The 17,406-nt window shown below is 41.9% G+C and overlaps 1 protein-coding gene across 1 annotated transcript in view; it reads left to right on the top strand.

Annotated features, from left to right (window-relative positions):
- Positions 1-16,954, top strand: part of GNS (glucosamine (N-acetyl)-6-sulfatase) — a 17,705-nt gene extending 751 nt beyond the window's left edge. The window contains exons 2-13 of the mRNA XM_009634306.2: positions 187-393; positions 1,962-2,058; positions 2,438-2,484; positions 4,898-5,065; positions 8,323-8,405; positions 9,690-9,808; positions 10,355-10,458; positions 10,839-10,940; positions 12,164-12,271; positions 12,939-13,049; positions 14,919-15,079; positions 15,884-16,954. Of these exons, the coding sequence (XP_009632601.1) occupies positions 187-393; positions 1,962-2,058; positions 2,438-2,484; positions 4,898-5,065; positions 8,323-8,405; positions 9,690-9,808; positions 10,355-10,458; positions 10,839-10,940; positions 12,164-12,271; positions 12,939-13,049; positions 14,919-15,079; positions 15,884-15,968 (1,392 nt within the window). The 3' untranslated portion in view covers positions 15,969-16,954. The remainder of the gene's footprint in view (positions 1-186; positions 394-1,961; positions 2,059-2,437; positions 2,485-4,897; positions 5,066-8,322; positions 8,406-9,689; positions 9,809-10,354; positions 10,459-10,838; positions 10,941-12,163; positions 12,272-12,938; positions 13,050-14,918; positions 15,080-15,883) is intronic.
- The last annotated feature ends 452 nt before the right edge of the window (positions 16,955-17,406 follow it).

Here is a 17,406-nt window from a genome sequence, read left to right as displayed (position 1 = left end):
GATGTTTCATTTGCAGTTTTCCACTAGTGAAAATACTTGGGATGTCATTCTTTGTGCCTAAAAAGGAGTATGCTTTAATGTTGGTCAACTTCTTAATCAACCTATGAGCTGGTATCTCAAAGCGATGTTATGAGGAAAAACTGTTTTACAGTGTCGATCTCGTATCTCTTCATCCTGTCTTTCCAGTACGTTCCCAGTGCACTGTGCTGTCCCAGCCGAGCTAGCATTTTAACAGGAAAATATCCACATAATCATCATGTGGTCAATAACACTCTGGAAGGAAACTGTAGCAGCAAGTTATGGCAGAAGATTCAAGAACCATACACCTTCCCAGCGCTGCTCAAAGCTATGTGTGGTTATCAAACGTTCTTTGCTGGAAAGTACTTGAACGAGGTACTTTGTGCGTCTTTTTTTTACCGTGACGCAGTTCATTTGCGTTTGTCCACCTTTCTAAAACGTTCAGTGATTTTTGTATTTGTAGCTGGTGGTGGGTCCCCAAAATGTTTAAAGTGGCGTTACTTGGATGAGCAGCTCTCTTTGCTGAGATGGGATAAATACGGTGAAGAGTTCAAGTTGTTAGCTTAACTTGGTTAAAATCGGGTTCTGTAGGTGCCTGAATGTTTTTTAAAGTTAATTGTGAAATTAACTTTTAATGTGGTGGTGGAATCCAAAGGCTTGTTTAGTATATTCAGATGTGTTAGTTGTTAGACATGATGATGGGGGGAAACGGATAGATGATTGCTGTGTGGTATTGAAGAACGCCATCAAGCCAGTGCCAGACCAGACACGATGTTAGAATAGCGCTGAAGACAAAATCGGTTTTTCTCAATATTCCTGACTGATAACATCCCCTTGAATCAGAGGACTATTTTCTTTTTAGCAGTTAATACGGTATTTTAAATACTAAATGTCCACAGAGGCGAATTCATTGGGAGAACAGGTGTTATCAGAGCTCTTTACAGAGGTTACCCGACACTTTATTATTGAATCACTTGTGCACGTTTGCTTTTGTTTTTTTCTGTTTTTAACTAAGTTGTGGTTTGTTGTAGTTTCCAGTAAGCTGTAAAATTCAGTGCTGAAAGCTTTAAGGTCAGGTGTTCCTCTTGTGTGATGGAGTTGTATTTGGACTTAGGTGAGTTACAGGGTTCGTAAGGGCATTACTTTCCTTGCATCTCTTGCTGGAAAATGCTGGTGGCATAATAGAACAACGGAACATGAATTTTCATACCCAGGCACAAATTTGTTTCTGCTGATGTTACCGAGGCAGCTAAGGGAAGGGAAACTTACCTGGCTTCCTCTGAGCATCCCTTGACTCAGCATAGTCTCCTGTCCCTGCAGTTAGGCGAGCCATGTAGATGGGAGAGGGCAGCCCTGAGAAAACCCGTTGTGTTGCTCTGAGGCACTCTCTGTTTTGAGTTTGGTGCTGATTCAGCAGCTACTTTCCTTCTTTTGCTGGCTTAAAGGCTAGTCCTTGTAGATTATGTGGTGCTGAGATGACAAGAGGCTAGCATGGCTTGAAGTTCGCACCCCCTTTCAGGGGAGGATGATGGAAGCTGTTGGTCTACGTGAAATTTTCTTTAGTACCTTGTGAACTGTTACCACACAGCCTAAGAGTGTCTTGTCACACATGTGTTTTGATGGCCTCTCACCACCTGATGAGATGTACTGTATGTTCTCCAGGATCTCTCCTTGTTTTCATGTGCAGAGTAGAACGAGGAGTAAAATTTAAATTTTATTGCTGAATGCCAAGCTTTCAGTTACTGTCTTTCTAGTTATTTGACCCTGGTTTCTTTAACAGGCTATACATATGTGCATATATATTTGGTTTTCTCCATTCTGAAATCAAGTTTAGCTTAATGCAGTTTCTGATTAGTGTTGAATAAAGCACGTGAAAGCTAGGAATTATGTTTCACGTTCATTCATCATAACTGAAACTGTGAGTCATGGTCTGTCTTTTTCAGTATGGAGCAGAGGATGCAGGGGGAGTAGGTCATGTCCCTCCTGGATGGAGTTTTTGGTATGCTTTGGTATGTAACTGTTATTTTTTTAAAATACTCAGTTTTGGCTGCTTTGTAATCCAACTTGTGTTCAAACTTTGCTGGTCATGAAAGAGCAGGCAAAAAGCATCTAACAACTTAATGCAAACTTTCTGCCCTTTTTTCCTCTGTTGCATGTCAGATCCTTGGCTTTCACAAAGGCTACTCTTACTGAGGTGCCTGGGGAAAGGCCCCGACTTGTAAAGCCAAGGCAATATGAAGTAACAGTAACATGAGTTTTGTTGTTGGAGACCAGTTCTGAGAGTTCTTGCAGTGTCCTTGTGACACGTGCTTGTAACGTGTTTGAGAAATGTTTGTTGGCAGCTCATTTTGATTGTTTCAAGTAATCAATGTACGTGGCCCCTTGTATAAACATGCACACAAATTTTCTTTTTTTTTAGGAAAGCATGGTGAGAACTACAGTGTAGATTATCTGACAGATGTACTGGTAAGAAATTTTGTTACAGAAGCTGCTTGTGACCCGATAACACCTTATGCTGGGGGTTTGGGGAAGGGTGGAGTTGATAATTTGTTAGGCTGCATTAGTTCATAAATATATGGTTGTGCTGTCAGGATGGTGGGTGGGCATTAATCAGCAGAGCAAGATTCTGGATATATTTAGAAATGACAAGTTTGTACAAGCTGGGGAGAGGGAAGGGATTCCAGCTGCCCATTTGCTCGCCCGTAGCCTCACTGAGAGGTTAATAGTGACTGCCACGGCGCATGAAGAGCACGATGCATGTAGGCAATTTCTTAAATTACTTCATAGAAGGATGTGTTTCATTACAATACACAACTTCTGTAACAGGTTAACTGGGCCAAGACTTTAGTGGGAAGTTAAGCATGTGAAAATAACTACACTATGTTTTGTTTGTTAGATATTATGTCGTGTCAGTATCTTGGAATTCCTAACTAGTCAAACTGATAACTTGGAAATATCAAAGGCTAATCGATCCGTCATAGTGTGTGAGGGCAACGTATACCAGAATGCATAGCTCACCAGGGGAGTCTTTGGCCTCTTTATCCTCTTAAAGTAAAGAGAGGTAATAAAAATACCAAATACTTAAAGGAAAGTTGGAAGAGTTACTTTAGCTCTCTCGAGGCCCTGTTTAGCAAGTAGTATTAGCTTGGAGGGTGTTTTTTGTGGGGGAGGAGGTGTTTCCACCTCCTGCCAAGCTGGAGTCTTGGTTTGACGTGCTGTTACTGTGTACGAGTTGGTAGTGCTGGGAGCTCACATGCAGCACTCAGGAAAATTCCTCTCAGAGGAGTCCCCTCATGCAGTCGATTTGTCGTCTTCCATTGAGACCCTAATGAGTTTCATTCCAGTGGGTTCTTGAACGCAGACAGCTGCTTACTAGGAACAGAACTGATTGATGTTTCTGAGGGTACTGAACAGCTGTCTGATTAAATTTAGATTTACGCTGTCTAAAGCTAGATTAGAATTGATAAGCCAGAAGTGAGACTATCCTATTACTGGCATGGCACTGGCTTTTTTGGTCCTTTAGCAGCTCGTAAGCGTTTTGACCGACAGGTCATTGCTGCATAAACCTCTTTATTTGTGGCATGTTACCTGTTGATACAGTGGTGTATTATGGTTTTCAGTGCATTGCATTTTGCCTTCTGCCTCTAGTCGCCAAATATGTATTCAGCATCTCAGAGCTAGCGTTTGAGTTTAATTAACTCAATGGGCAGTGCGCAGGAGTAAATTGCTTATGCAGAGTTCCTGTGTTGCTTGGTGTGATGCACAAGCTTTCTTGTCCTGACTAAGGACATCTGGGTACCTAAGCCTGGTATTAAGACTCTGAACACCTGTATCTGGCTACTGCAGTCGAGACATGTTGCAGTTTAAGCTCCTAACAAAATCTAAGTTGACTCCCTCTATGAGTTTACCTATGTCATACTGGTTTCTGAACCAGGTTTTTGAGCATCACACTGTTCTTTACTCTCCGTTAACGCTGTTGTCGTATATCTGAAGTCCAGCCCTACTCACTTAGATGTAGAAATTAGGAGGAAGGAAGAGGAAGGAATTCCTAGTGTGATGTTTCTTCTAAAGGAAAAAAAGGGTATCCAAAATGGGGTGTACTAATCAGACAGGAAAGGAAGATGTTGCAAGATCTGAATAGTGAAGAACTCCTCTGTGAGTAATACCTTTGAAGCTTTAATTTCAAAGGCTGACCAAGGGAAGGCCAAAATGGAACTCACAATCTCTTCTAACTTGCTACTTGAAATTGTGTATAGGCTGAAAAGAAAACAAAAGTGCACTGAAGTGGCATGAGCGAGTGGGGTTTGGCACTCTCCTCCACTAGAGCTTCCGGCTTCACCACCAGAAATGTGACACCTCTTAGAAACGGGGAGCTTGCCACAGAATGAGCATATGCTATAAACAGTAGGGCTGAAAAACTTTTTCAGAACTATTGCTATTTCTGAAGACAAATGAAGCTGCTAAACTGGGAACTATCAGGCAGGAGAATGGCATCCGAGAGCCCCAGAAAGACTCGGGCTGTGTTGAAGGAAGCTCCAATTTTACTTGATGAAAGCAGAGGTTTGGTGCACTTTGTTGATACTTGGAATACGCACAAACTTTTGATGAGCTTTCTAAGGTCTAAATAACGCAAAGGTCTTCAGTAGAAAGCTGTTCAGAGATGTGGGACAAATTATAACAAATGTGAACGCTTGGGATTTTTTTAGTGACTGTTCTGGACACTTGTAGATGAGCAAGCAGTAAGTTTCTGAAGTAGTTTCAACGTTCCCAGTACTACTGAGCTCTAAATAAGTTATGAATGTCTGGTTTGGATTTTTTGAAGTACTTGCCATTTCCCTTTGGAAGTATGACTTTTCTTCTCCAACAAAACTGTTCACAGGCCAACATGTCATTGGACTTCTTGGAGTATAAATCTAATTTTGAACCTTTCTTTATGATGATCTCAACCCCAGCACCGCACTCCCCTTGGACAGCTGCTCCACAGTATACGAAGAGCTTTCAGAATGTCAGTGCACCAAGAAACAGCAATTTTAATATTCATGGAAAGGTAAGCTGACTGGCAAGAACCTGAATAGGCTATTCTACCAGTCTGTGAGAGCAGCAGGCAATGATCCTGACTTGCATGTTAAGTTTAAACAGTGAGAAGTACCAGGACTACTGGTTGTTTAGTTATATTAATCAGCCTTTCAGGGCAAGAGATGTAAATTGTGACTTTGAGACATTTGCATACCAATATCTTATAAATAAAATAACATAGTGGCAGAAGTGATAAAGCAGTACAGTGGAATTAGGATTGATACATGGGGAAAAAAGTTAATTCCTTGTCCAATTTCCAGACTGTTCTGAAAAGCTTAAAATGTTCGTTTGTTGCTCTCGGCGTGTTCAGGAGAACACGCCGGTAGGGTGCTACATGAAGGCTCAGGTGAAGAATGATGAGAGCCCTGTCCCCTGCACACATCTGCTCATGTGGACGGGTGGTTGTTACTTGACTCGTGGCAAAGCTGCCCCTAGGTGACAAGGCTAACCAGAGGACTTCATGAAATCACGAACCGCAGGGCCCAGGGTCACCAAGGACGTTGGGATCGTGCCTTTCATTTGTTGAAATATCCCGTAACTGGAGTTGGTGAGCCTCATGTTATGAACGTTCAGGCGTCTATGTGACAAGGCAGTGCCTTCTGCTGCCAGTAAACTTGGCCAAATACGGTCTAGCTCAGACTAATCCGCTGCTACTTACTCTGCCAATAAGTGAAAGTCACAAACAGTTAATCTGGTGAAATATTTAACTTACGCAAGTTTTGTATTTTTGATTCAATTCGTTTAAAATAATGAGCTCACTGTGGTTCAGTGTTCAACCGATTCTCTTCAAGATTTGCTCCTAATCTTAAGACTAAGAGACAACATTGCCTATCTGGAGCCTGGTGATACCTCTTCTAAGGTCACTGTGACTCGTGTAGTACAGGGTGAAACTTGGTTTTAGCTGAGGGTTGTAGCTTGCAAAATGACCATGTGCTTATCGGCATGATACAAAAACATGAATGAAACGGGAGAAAAGGGCTGCAGGCAGTAACAAATACTTTAGCCCAACCTGTTATGTTTTCAAACTAGGGAGTGGGACTCAGACTGGGTATTTTTCCTCCATAAAAGGATCCCCAATGTTGTCTTAAGACTCCATTACTATAATAACTGAATGCTTTTAAAATAGCAAGCCAGAAATAACTTGACCAGCAAAGTCAGCAGCTAGCCAAAAAATACAGTGTGGGAGTTCCCTTATGTGGAGCAAAAGCTCTGCATATGCCTCTATAACACAAAGCAAAATAACAGACTTAATGTTTGGTAGTTAATATCTGCAGGTACAGCAGTTTTACTAGGTTTCACAATAGGAAAAGACTAGCATTGCCCTTCTTCCTAGACACAAAATAGCTACGATCATTAACAGCGTGCGTTTCTGTAATCGGCAGCATTGTGGCCTTGAGGCCTAACTCTTCTTTGAGCTTTGCTCTTTTCTAGGGCAAGCGCAATTCCTGCAATAGCAATAAACACGTACGTAGGCTCAGACTCTCAAGTCACTGATGTTGTAATGCTTGCTAGACAGTCTTGTGTTGTACAGTCTTGATTCCTAAATGGACGTTGCCTAGCTTCCTTATACGGTACGTGGGCAAGGGGTACTGAACGGAGCCACCTAGGCAGAATTTCCGCATGAAAAACGGGCGTTAAGGTGTTGTCAGACTCCGGCCGGTGATGCGCACTTTAATTTCTGCTTAGGATCCTCAGCTATGAACCACATCAAGTGATAGGTAGCTGTCTGGTATCCCAAGCAGGAGTACCGATGGCCCAGATGAGCGGTTTATCTAAGCTGTTCTGAGAGAAGCCGATTAAGACAACGTGTCGGGTATTTCTCTTGCATGCAGTGTGTTTTTCCGCAAAATCGGAGCACAGCCATGTTCAGATTCTGCTGGCAAAATATGGTATGCTGTCTCAAGGTGTCCTAAACTTTCTTTGAGAATGGGACCTAGGGCAGCAGCAGGATTGGTGGACAGCTTTGCTTGTAACTGGTGAAAGAGACTTGGCGAGGACTGACAAGGAAGCAGATTTGAGGACTCCAAGTCAATATAAAGTTTACTGGAATCCACAAAGACATTTAGGTGCTGTGCGAAGTTCCTGAAAGTTTAGAGAAAGGTAGGAAGAACAAAGTACTCCAGAGAAGAGGAAGATGCTCCTGCACGAGGTGACTTACCCGCCTGAGTTACCTAGCATGGTTGCGCCTTACAGGGGGCCTCTCCTGAGCCCACCTCCTGTGAAAGGTGGCCGGTGCACAGGTGATGCTGCCGGCTCCTTTGTTCTCTGAGGAACTTCTCTAAGCTGGGGAGGGGGTTTGTGATGTCTTTCATTACTTTTTCCTTTCAACCAACACGGAAGTCCTAGAATGTTTGGTCTTTGATTATGCTGGGAGTTTTCTTGCTGCAATAGACTTAGCATCTCGCCAGAGAATTGTTTTACAACTGCTATGAAAGAGAGATCTGAATTAAAATAAACTGGACATGGTATTAAGTCTGCATGCCAAAATCTTTCTTTCTGTCTATAAGAACAGAAAACAGGAGAACTGAATAATTGCAGGAGATATGAGTCACTTCATTGTGAGTCCCTTACGTCTGAGCCTGTTTAGAGTCATTCGCTTGTGATGGGAGGGAAACTGCATAAATGAGAGGTTCTACGGAGAGGAGTGACCAGCTAAATACAGGCTGAAGCTGAGGGTGATGAGAGGGTCACCTCTGACCTACTAAATGAAAAAGTGTAAAGCTGCGCTGACATGACTTTCTCCTTTATTCTGCTCCCCACTAATACCAACCTGACAATGCTGCTCAGTCCTCTAGATTGTTTTTTTTGTTTTGTTTTTTTTTTTTTTTCCATTGGACCTGTCTCAGGCTCTCAGACTTCTGTCTCTGGGAGAGCCTTCCCTAGCTCCTATCACAAATCTCTTCCCTGGACTGCTTTGAAAAGATCCACAGCTATTTTCTTCTCACCAAGGGCTGAGCGTGATGGAGCTGTCATGTATTCTGCTCTTGCATGCAGTGTTTTTTCCACAAAATCGGAGCACAGCCATGTTCACATTCTGCTGGCAACATTTTTTTACATGAACCAAGAGGGAAAAATGGAGTTGGGTCAGTTTGATAGCATCGCCTGGCTATTTCACAGGAATCACGTGGATGTCTTACCCTGAACAACATTTCTGTTGTAACTGGTTTAAGAAAGGCATAAAAGCTGGGACTTGTTTCCTACACTAATCTTCTTGCCTTTTTTCCTTAGAACAAGCACTGGTTAATTCGACAAGCAAAGACACCAATGACTAACTCTTCAATACAGTTTCTTGATGATGCTTATAGAAAGCGGTAAGGATTTTTTTGTTGCTTAAGATTTCTACTCAGAACTTTCATTGTTTTTAAAAAAAGAAAAGGTTATTTTTCTAAAAGGGTTATCATAAGTCTGACAGTAGAGGTCAAATTACCTGCAAGAGTTCTCTGGCATCTGCCTCAGCACGCCTGACTTGTTTACCTTTTGCAAAGAAACTTGTCATTCAGTTCAGAAATATTTTGCTCCCAAATGCTGCCATCATTTATCATAAAAACAACCAATCGTGCTTGGTGTCTCTACAGCTTCTCTTTCAGTGCATGACAGGTTTTCCTAAAAAATGACCTTACCTTCTACTTCACTTGAATTCCAGATTCTTAAAGATGTACATCAAATGTGATCGATTTACCTGCCAGCTAATCTGATTTGTTAACCTTTGCTCTTAGTCTGTGGTCTTTTTACATGGGAATAGCTGACTGGCCACGGCGGGTGCTTGATCCTTTTTTACAAAAGGGCATGTGGGCAGTGACATGAAGATTTCCCCTTTTTAACAGAAAAGAAAGGTATTTGTTTACACTGTAGGTGTATTTTCTTTAAAAGCTCTGAAAGAGTTCTTTCAGGCTCTTGCTTTATAAAACATGAAGGTAAAATTATGCAACAAATCTTAAATTAAGCCTGGAGACAACAGGATCCAAAAATCAAATAACTCCAGCTAATTCAGTGTAATACCAGTCTGTGGAGGCTTGTTACTGACTTATCAGAAGCAGTCACTTGTCTCAATGGCAGACCCCATAACAAAGGAAAGAATAACTTGTAGCTCTTCAAGGCTTTAGACACACCGGACTAAGGGATCCTGATACTGCTTGCAGGAGTAATACAAAATAGCTGGTGTAGCTTTCAAGGAGAAAGGATCCCATGTAGACAACAAAGTTCATGGCAGTCTTGTATTTTCATAATAAAACTAGATATAAAAAACTAATAACAAGCGACCTTGCAGGAGATAACTGACTCTTCGCCACTGTGTTGCTTTGAAGTTGGTCTTGACTGTCTCCAGATAAGAAGTAATCGGCATTTTGATGTCTTTCTCAGACACCACAGAACAAAATCAACAAGAACTGAAGACAAAAAGTCCGTTTCTATCTTAAATTGCAGCCTTCAAATAGTACAGTGTAGTAATCTATGAAATTTGTTTTCAGAATTTGCAAGCAAAATAATCGACTTACCGTGCATACATTGACTTGAAGCAGAATACAAATGCTCCACTTGCAGTGAGAATCATTCTGAATTTTTCATACTCTAATATGAATTACTGTGTTTCTGTTTAGGTGGCAAACTCTGCTGTCAGTAGATGACCTAATAGAGAAACTAGTGAAGAAACTGGAACTGAATGGAGAACTAGACAACACGTACATCTTTTACACATCGGACAATGGCTTCCACACTGGTAAAATTTTTACTGCTTACTAAACATTTGTAGAAGATCCAGGAATCGTGTAACATTTCACCCTCATGGCCACTCCAGAGAATGGGAACAGCAGCTGCCTCCTGTAGACAGGAGAAGTACTGATTTGAGTTGCAGAACAATCTGGAGTTACGGTGTGGGGTGTTTGGGGATTTTTATTGTTTGGTTTTTGTTTGGTTGCAATTTTTAGCATTAATCTCTACCACTGAATCCTGGTATGCATAAAAGGAGGACAGAAATGGAGGGAGGGTCTCTGTGTTCTGTAGGAAGAGTTGCCATGGAAGAGTTAATCAGTGAAAGACCTGCCTGTATCACATTGTACAACTGAAAATGCTGTATCTAAGCTGTTAAGCTTTAAGATACAGCTTATACTTTGAAGCTTTTTGTTCCTATCCTCTGTTAGTGTAGGTCAGGATAAGAACAACTTCTGGCGTCTTAAAAGAGTGGTTGCTGGAAATTATGTAACACAAGACTCTTAACACACAGAACAAGAAGCCATTTAACACTTTTCCATTTTGTATTGCATAGGCCAATTTTCTTTGCCAATAGACAAACGGCAGCTGTATGAGTTTGATATCAAAGTTCCACTGCTAGTTCGAGGACCAGGAATAAAACCAAATCAGACAAACAAGGTAAGAAAAAAGTGAAAGCAGAGTACGGATTTACTTTTAATATTGTTTCCCTGTTATCAACGTTAGGTAACAATTTATCCTCCTGCATATATCTGTATCGATGAAATTAAACATATGGAGTGGTAGAAAGTGCAAAGACCTCGTTCTAAAAAGCTTTGTGCTCTTGCTTGAATCAGTAGATTTACAGAAATAAACGAGGTGTGAAGCTCACTTTCCAAAGACCCTGCCATTGTTTGTGAATGTTACAGGGCCCGCTAGCCTATAAAAATGAAATTAAGTAGCGTTTGGGTATACCTAAAATTACAAGTAGTTAAAATACAGAAGTCTCATTACATCTGTTAGCTTCTGGTCTTCTGAAGTAAGCTTTCCTCACCCTGCAGATGCTTGTGGCAAATATCGATTTGGGTCCCACTATCCTGGATATCGCAGGCTATGACTTGAACAAGACCCAGATGGATGGGATGTCGCTGTTGCCGCTGTTGGTAAGTAAACGGACAAGGATAGTAGCCCGTGACTCTTGCAGGGGTTATTCTTCAAAGTGAACGCTACTTCCTTCGATAGACTGGGTTGACGCATAACCCAGATTCTTCCCTGGATGGCATTTTCACACGGGATGTTCATAGCTTAGTGAAAAAAGTAGGCAAGCTGTTGAAACGCAGATGTATTTTGATAAGCCCTACAACTTTGTAGTCATTTTGTAACAGAAAGTTGTGTCATCCTTTGGCTAATCCTGCAATTTGTAGCAATTCCTTTTTTTGAAGGCTGTATGTTGTTTCCACCTTGCATCCTCCCTCCCCTTTTCCTTAGGGTTTCTCAGCTTAGACATAGGAGAAAAGCAGTCGGCTCTTGCTTCAGTCTTTGGTTTGCCTCAGTTTTCAGTAGGACTAGTGTTTCCCCCTAAACTCTGGGGAAAATGTGTGTGGTTTTATAAAGTAAACCTGACCTTTCCAATAAGTGAGCAGAAGCCTATTTAAATAAAGCTGCTTGCAGTTGATCCTTTTAGTTTTAATTAAATTTAGTCTATAAATTGAAGGCAGCTTACTTGGAAACGTAGGAGATCATCCAGATTTAAAACACTGCTTTGCTTTTAAAACCTTGTATCCAAACCTTAAGCTGTTCTTTAGACAGAAGCAGGTAAAAGGCATCTAGTTTAAATTCTGACGGAATCAAAACTGTGAAACTCACTGTTCTGCTGTGTTTTGCCTGTGATGGTGCTGTGTATTAAATTTAAAATTCCTTCTCCCTCTTGTCTTTTAAAATGCAGCTACAAATAGAGCAGCTTAAAACTTAGTTGCTTCTTAAAGCTGTTTATCTTTTCTTATGCCAGGGGTATCTTTTTCCATCTGTTGCAGTAGTCTGATATAAACCAAAGAGAAACAGCCTTGTTACAGGGATCTTGTCTGTGACATAGTAGCATCTGGCCATGTGGCTCCTATTTTGTATTATTGCATGATTCTTTATAAATTCAGGGTAGTACTTTAGTACACCTTCTTGTGAGGGTTTTGCACTTCTTGGGTTGGATCCTTGTCTTCCAGCTACACGAGACCTTCTAACGTAAGGTTGAATGTTATTTTAAGACTGACTCAAACTAGGGACTGTGTCACAAAGTGCCTTGTAAGCAGTGAGCAGTGTTACACCAGGCACAGAGAATCTCTTCTGTTTCGCAGTGCAGCGAATACTGAGTCGTGTTAACTTCTTGTCCTAGAGAGGAGACAAAAACGTGACGTGGAGATCAGACTTCTTGGTGGAGTACCAAGGAGAAGGCTACAACGGCAGTGATCCTACCTGTCCTGGCCTAGGACCTGGTGTCACGGTCCTGTTTGCTGTGTGGACTAACCTGGTTCTGTGAGTAAGCTCACAGTGTCTTGCTAAGTAGGAGCTAGCTGTGTAGGTCATGTGCAGCATTTAAGGATCAGAGGGAGACATCCAGCCATGCAGAACTGATGGGTCCGTATGACCGAACAGAACACAGTCACCCTTTCAAGGGGAATCTATAGGGCCTCAGGGTTGAAGACATATGCAGGAAGGTGTGGGCTTGGCAAAGTGTGTAGCAGTGACGACATGTTGTCGCTAAACTTGCAATGACCTCATCACACAATTCTTATATGTAACTATTATTTAAGTCACTAGCTACTTCCTGAGTGAAAGACAGTTTGCTTCAAGTAAAGCATCCCACGGGTGTCGTCTTCAGCGTAGTGTGTGTTGTGCTGTTCTCCTCAGTGTATGTACAGTAGCTTCCCAGACAAAATGCACTGGATCACGGTGAGTTCATTAAGGACACTTTCTCAAATTTGGAAAAGCAGAGTTTTTGCTTAAAATACCCAGTGGAGACTTGCAGGTGTTAGACGAAGATCCTGGTGTTCATCAGTTACCTGCAGTTGACTTGAGCTGGCATAGACTCTAGGAAAAGGATTGCTAGGTGGTTTTTGTTTTTGTTTTTTTTCCTGCTCTGACACCTTTGTTCCCTGCTCGCCTCACAGCACTGCTTCCCAGACTGTGTCTGTGAAGATTCCTATAACAACACATATGCTTGTGTAAGGACACTGTCAACGTCCTGGGATCTGCAGTACTGTGAATTTGATGACCGGGAGGTAAGTCTGTTAACTGTTCACAATGTGCTAGCGACTGTCTGCACTCTGATCTGCTCTCAAGGTTTCCCTAAAGTACTCCAAAAAGCAGACTAGCATTGCCTGCAGGATAAACAGTGAAGTATTTATCTACTGGTGAGAATGTTTGACCAAAACTCTGGCGGGGTTCTGGAAAGAAAAAAAAGGAGGAGGAGTGAGGAAGGGACAATAGCCTCAACTATGATTATTGCCTCCTGGTATCGCCTAACAGCCTCACAGGGAGCTGTGCTGGGGCTGGGTTCAGCTCTCTGTCCTACCCTAATTCCATGTGGCAGAGTCTTCTGTATGACAAGTATTTTCTGTTACTCTGTACCTCTGCTGTTCTTACGTTCAGCTGCAACTCTTTTCCTTGGGAAGAACTGAAATCCCAGGCTGATCATGTTTGCCTGGCAAAACAAGTATTTAAGTTACAACTGTGAGAAAGGTCTCTAACCTTATCTTGAGTTGTTTGGGGATAAGGGACATAATGTCCCTGCCTCAGAAGCTGTTCAGATCTTGCTAGCGGAGCACCTGCTGTACGCACAGAACTTGGTGCATTACAGGGCTGGTCTTTACTTGTGCCCATTTGCACAGAGGCGCTCCAGAGAGCATGTTGTGTGTGAGGCAACCGGGTCACAAATCTAATAAACTGCATCATCAGCCGACGTGCAATAAATGCATTAGCAGCAGGTATCCCCAGTTATGCCACCACACACAACATTTTTCTGGTAGTCTACAGTGAACAACTTAAAGCAGAGGAGTAAATCCCACAAGGTGGCTTTTGCAGTAAGACAGCAAGAGTGACTCTATAGGAGACCAAGATGCTGATTAGCAGACCCTGCCCTTCATTTTTCCACTTTCTGACAATTTATGATGAAATTAAAATGAGTGTTGCAGCTTTCCTTGTAAAAGTAAACGCCAAAGTTAATCTGATAATACACTTCATGTCACTTACACACCCACCCCCCCAGTAAGAAGGTATGGCTGTAGCACTTCTGGGTCACTCATGTTACCTGGGTTGGCTAAATTAAGACTAACAGTATTGGGGAAGATGCAGCAACGTGGCTTTTAAAACCTTGCAGTGAACCTTACAAGCAAGATTGCAACCAAAGTCTGTCCTGATCTTCTTTATCTAGCTTAGACACAACCCAGCCAGTTATAATCAACATCGTCTGCAGTCGTGCCTCCCACTCTATCTAGCACAGACAAAACCTCAGCTGAATTCTTGATACGCTTGACTAGTCTTTGTCCCACAAAATGGTTTAGAGATTTAATGTACCAAAAAACAACTCTGCCCTAAAATCCTCCAGACAAACCTTCTCAAAGCATGCCAAAAAAAAAAAAGCCGTCTTGTATTAGGATTACAGCATGCTTTGCTGTATTTAATGTTATCAGCATGTTTTGCACAGGTAGTCAAGGTGCCTGTCTGAGAGCCGGAAGTACCTGATGAGCACAGGATGGTGCTGTGATGGTCATGAAATTGTGTATTTTGAGATCGATTAATGAAAAGACAGCCAGCTTGGCCATGGCCTCTTGCTGTGGTCTTACAGTCATGAGATGGGTTCCATCTCTGTGTTAGGAAAAAATCTGCAGTGTAGCAGATGAGTACTTCAGGTGGAAAGAAAACCTTTTCCAACAATACTGTACTATCACAAACCTTTAGCTTTATCTACACGCTGTCCTGGCTTTGACCATTTAGCCACCTGGTAAATATGGCTTGTGCGTGGGGATGCTGCAATGTCGTCGAAAATAACATTCAAGACTATATGCTGTCATAGTGTTCTTCCCAAATAATGGGATTAAATGTTAATTAGCATTTAGGAGTTAATACAGTGCAGGAACTTTCTTCTCCAGGTGTTTGTGGAAGTGTATAACTTGACTGCGGATCCACACCAGATCAATAACATTGCTAAAACAATTGATCAAGAAATTCTGGAAAAGATGAACTATCGATTAATGATGCTGCAGTCCTGTTCCGGAGCAACTTGCCGTACACCAGGTGTCTTCGATCCCGGGTAAACACTGGTTCAATTAATGATTATATTTTTAAAATGAAGCATTTGTAGAGGCTATTTGTGACAGAACATAGTATTACTGACATACATACTGTTGTTTAATAGAGATGCTTTCTTGATGCTTCTATTTTTTAATCTCTGTTTTAATGTGACCTACCAAGTATAACTTGATGGTATTAATACTACTACTTTAATCTTGTCAGCCGTGGTTGACTTAGAATAGCTGAAGCTTACAGCTGTGCTGAGTAGTCAGAGAGAAGTGACCTCAGGTTTGCCTGCAAACAAGGGAAAGCTCTGCAGGTTTCTGTAGGCAGGAATTTCCCAAATACTCGCTATGCTCGTTCCTGGAGATGCTGTTAGCAAAGAATGTTTCATGCAGGACCTACGCTATATGTACTGGTCAGCTGCTGTAAGTAAATAGCACTTCTTACCTCAAAATTCAGTCAGTGATCATTTGCACCGAAGCTTTTTTAAAGTACTATTGAAAATATCCTTGCAGTTGTGCCTCACAAGTTTGTAATTTGAGGCAGCAAAGCTTTCTGTTAGAGCGCCTCTCCTGAATGCTTGATGCTAGACGAGCCGATATGCTGTTGGTATGCTGTAGCTAGTATTTATTTCTTTGGAGACTATCAGCTCCTTAGCTGCGCGTTGTTGCAATTCACCCGCTGTAATACGTAGAGAGATCGTCCCTACCGCAAGAAAGCGACTACGCATGTCGCCTGGCACCAGAGCTATTCTGGAGATAAGCTGCTTCTAGAAGCATTGGCCGCCATGGGCTCACACGGACTCCGTTCCTTTCTGCAGGTACAGGTTTGACCCACGGCTCATGTTCAGCAATCACGGTGTTCGGGCTCGGAGGTTTTCTGCACAGTCCTTGCAAGGCATTTGAGAGCCTCCTGCAATCAGCTCCCACTGACCAGTTTCTCCAGTGACTGCAGCAGGTCTGTCTCTAACTCTCGTTGATCGCAGCTGGAAGACTTCTAATGGGCTATTCAAACCCCGCGTGGAGGAAAACCCCTCGTCTTTAGCTGGTTGCCTTGTGCAATATGTATATTTTACAGCTGAACTGTAACTCTAAATCGTTAGACACAGCTAATCTGTCTTGCTCAGATAGTTGATTACCACCTTTGTCTTTCAAATACCTTTTCATATCACAGGCACAGAGGTGAACCTATGCCTATGAATCTGAACAGCTTATTTTGTTCTAAAAAAATCAATAAACGCGTATTTGAGTCAGGTTAGATAGGCAGGTGCTATTGCACAGTAATGCCCACCCATATCCAGTGTCACAGGCTGTCTTAAAAGCTATGGTTAATTATAGGTTTCCTGTATCGAGCTCAAAGCTGTTGATGCCAATAGCAAACTAGCCCAAAATAGTGTAGGAAGGCGTTAGTCAGAACTGTAGGATTGGACTAGCAAGTGTCTTCTGCAGAATTAAAATCCGTATGGTAAATATTCTCTTTCAACGAGACCACTTCAGATGAGACCAATGAATTTTGTAGGATGGCTTTGGTAGCTTACAAAGAAGAATGTAATTTCAACCTCCTTCTAGCTGGAAATGCTGGAATGGGTTCCTATGTACTACTGAAAAAACTCTTAGGGTTTAATATAGGCTTCCTAGTGAGTTAAACAAGAGTGTTGAGACTAACGAGTATTCAAATAAGCGTGCCTGTGTTTTGAGCTAACTCTTAAGTCTGTTTTAATACATGAACAGAAGTAATACTACAATAAAAATCCACCAAAAGAACCCGAACAAACAGGGCACCACAGTAGAGTTGATCTGTCTGTAGCCTCCAAACATCTTGAACTGTCTAACATATTATGTTGATTAGATTCTTGAAGGTAAATTATTCGGAGAGCAAACTAGCCAAAAAATAAATAAATCATTGCTTGCTAGAAGTTAGGCTAAGAGGGCTATTTTAGGCAGTTTGAGTGCTTCATAGAGTGTTGCTTTTTGGTCGAGACATAACTGCTTGGAACCCGCAGTAAGTGGCCTTCACACCAGAGGACTGACGTCATGCATCTGTCTTCGGGTGGGGCTCATCTGAAATGCAACCATCACTTGCACCCAAACTTAAGTATCATCATCTTTCCAAATCTTGAAAGAACACCCAAATTTGCGTTAGCATATAACTTCTGTATGGATTCACCGGCAAAACACCTTCTAGAAACACTGAATCGTCTGTCTTTTGCAAGACAAGTTCATGTTGCTTGTGGGCAAATCAACTGTTACTAGGCAAGATAATCTTTCCCTTGTCAAACAAACTGTGGCACAACTATTTAGTTTTTAGTTAGTTAGTTGCGATCTTTTACCCAAAGGGAGAGCA

Source organism: Egretta garzetta, unplaced genomic scaffold (assembly GCF_000687185.1).
Source record: "Egretta garzetta isolate BGI_Z169 unplaced genomic scaffold, ASM68718v1 scaffold792, whole genome shotgun sequence".
Lineage (NCBI taxonomy): Eukaryota > Metazoa > Chordata > Aves > Pelecaniformes > Ardeidae > Egretta > Egretta garzetta.
The sequence above is the reverse complement of the archived record's forward strand: the minus strand, read 5'-3'. Positions and strand labels throughout refer to the sequence as shown.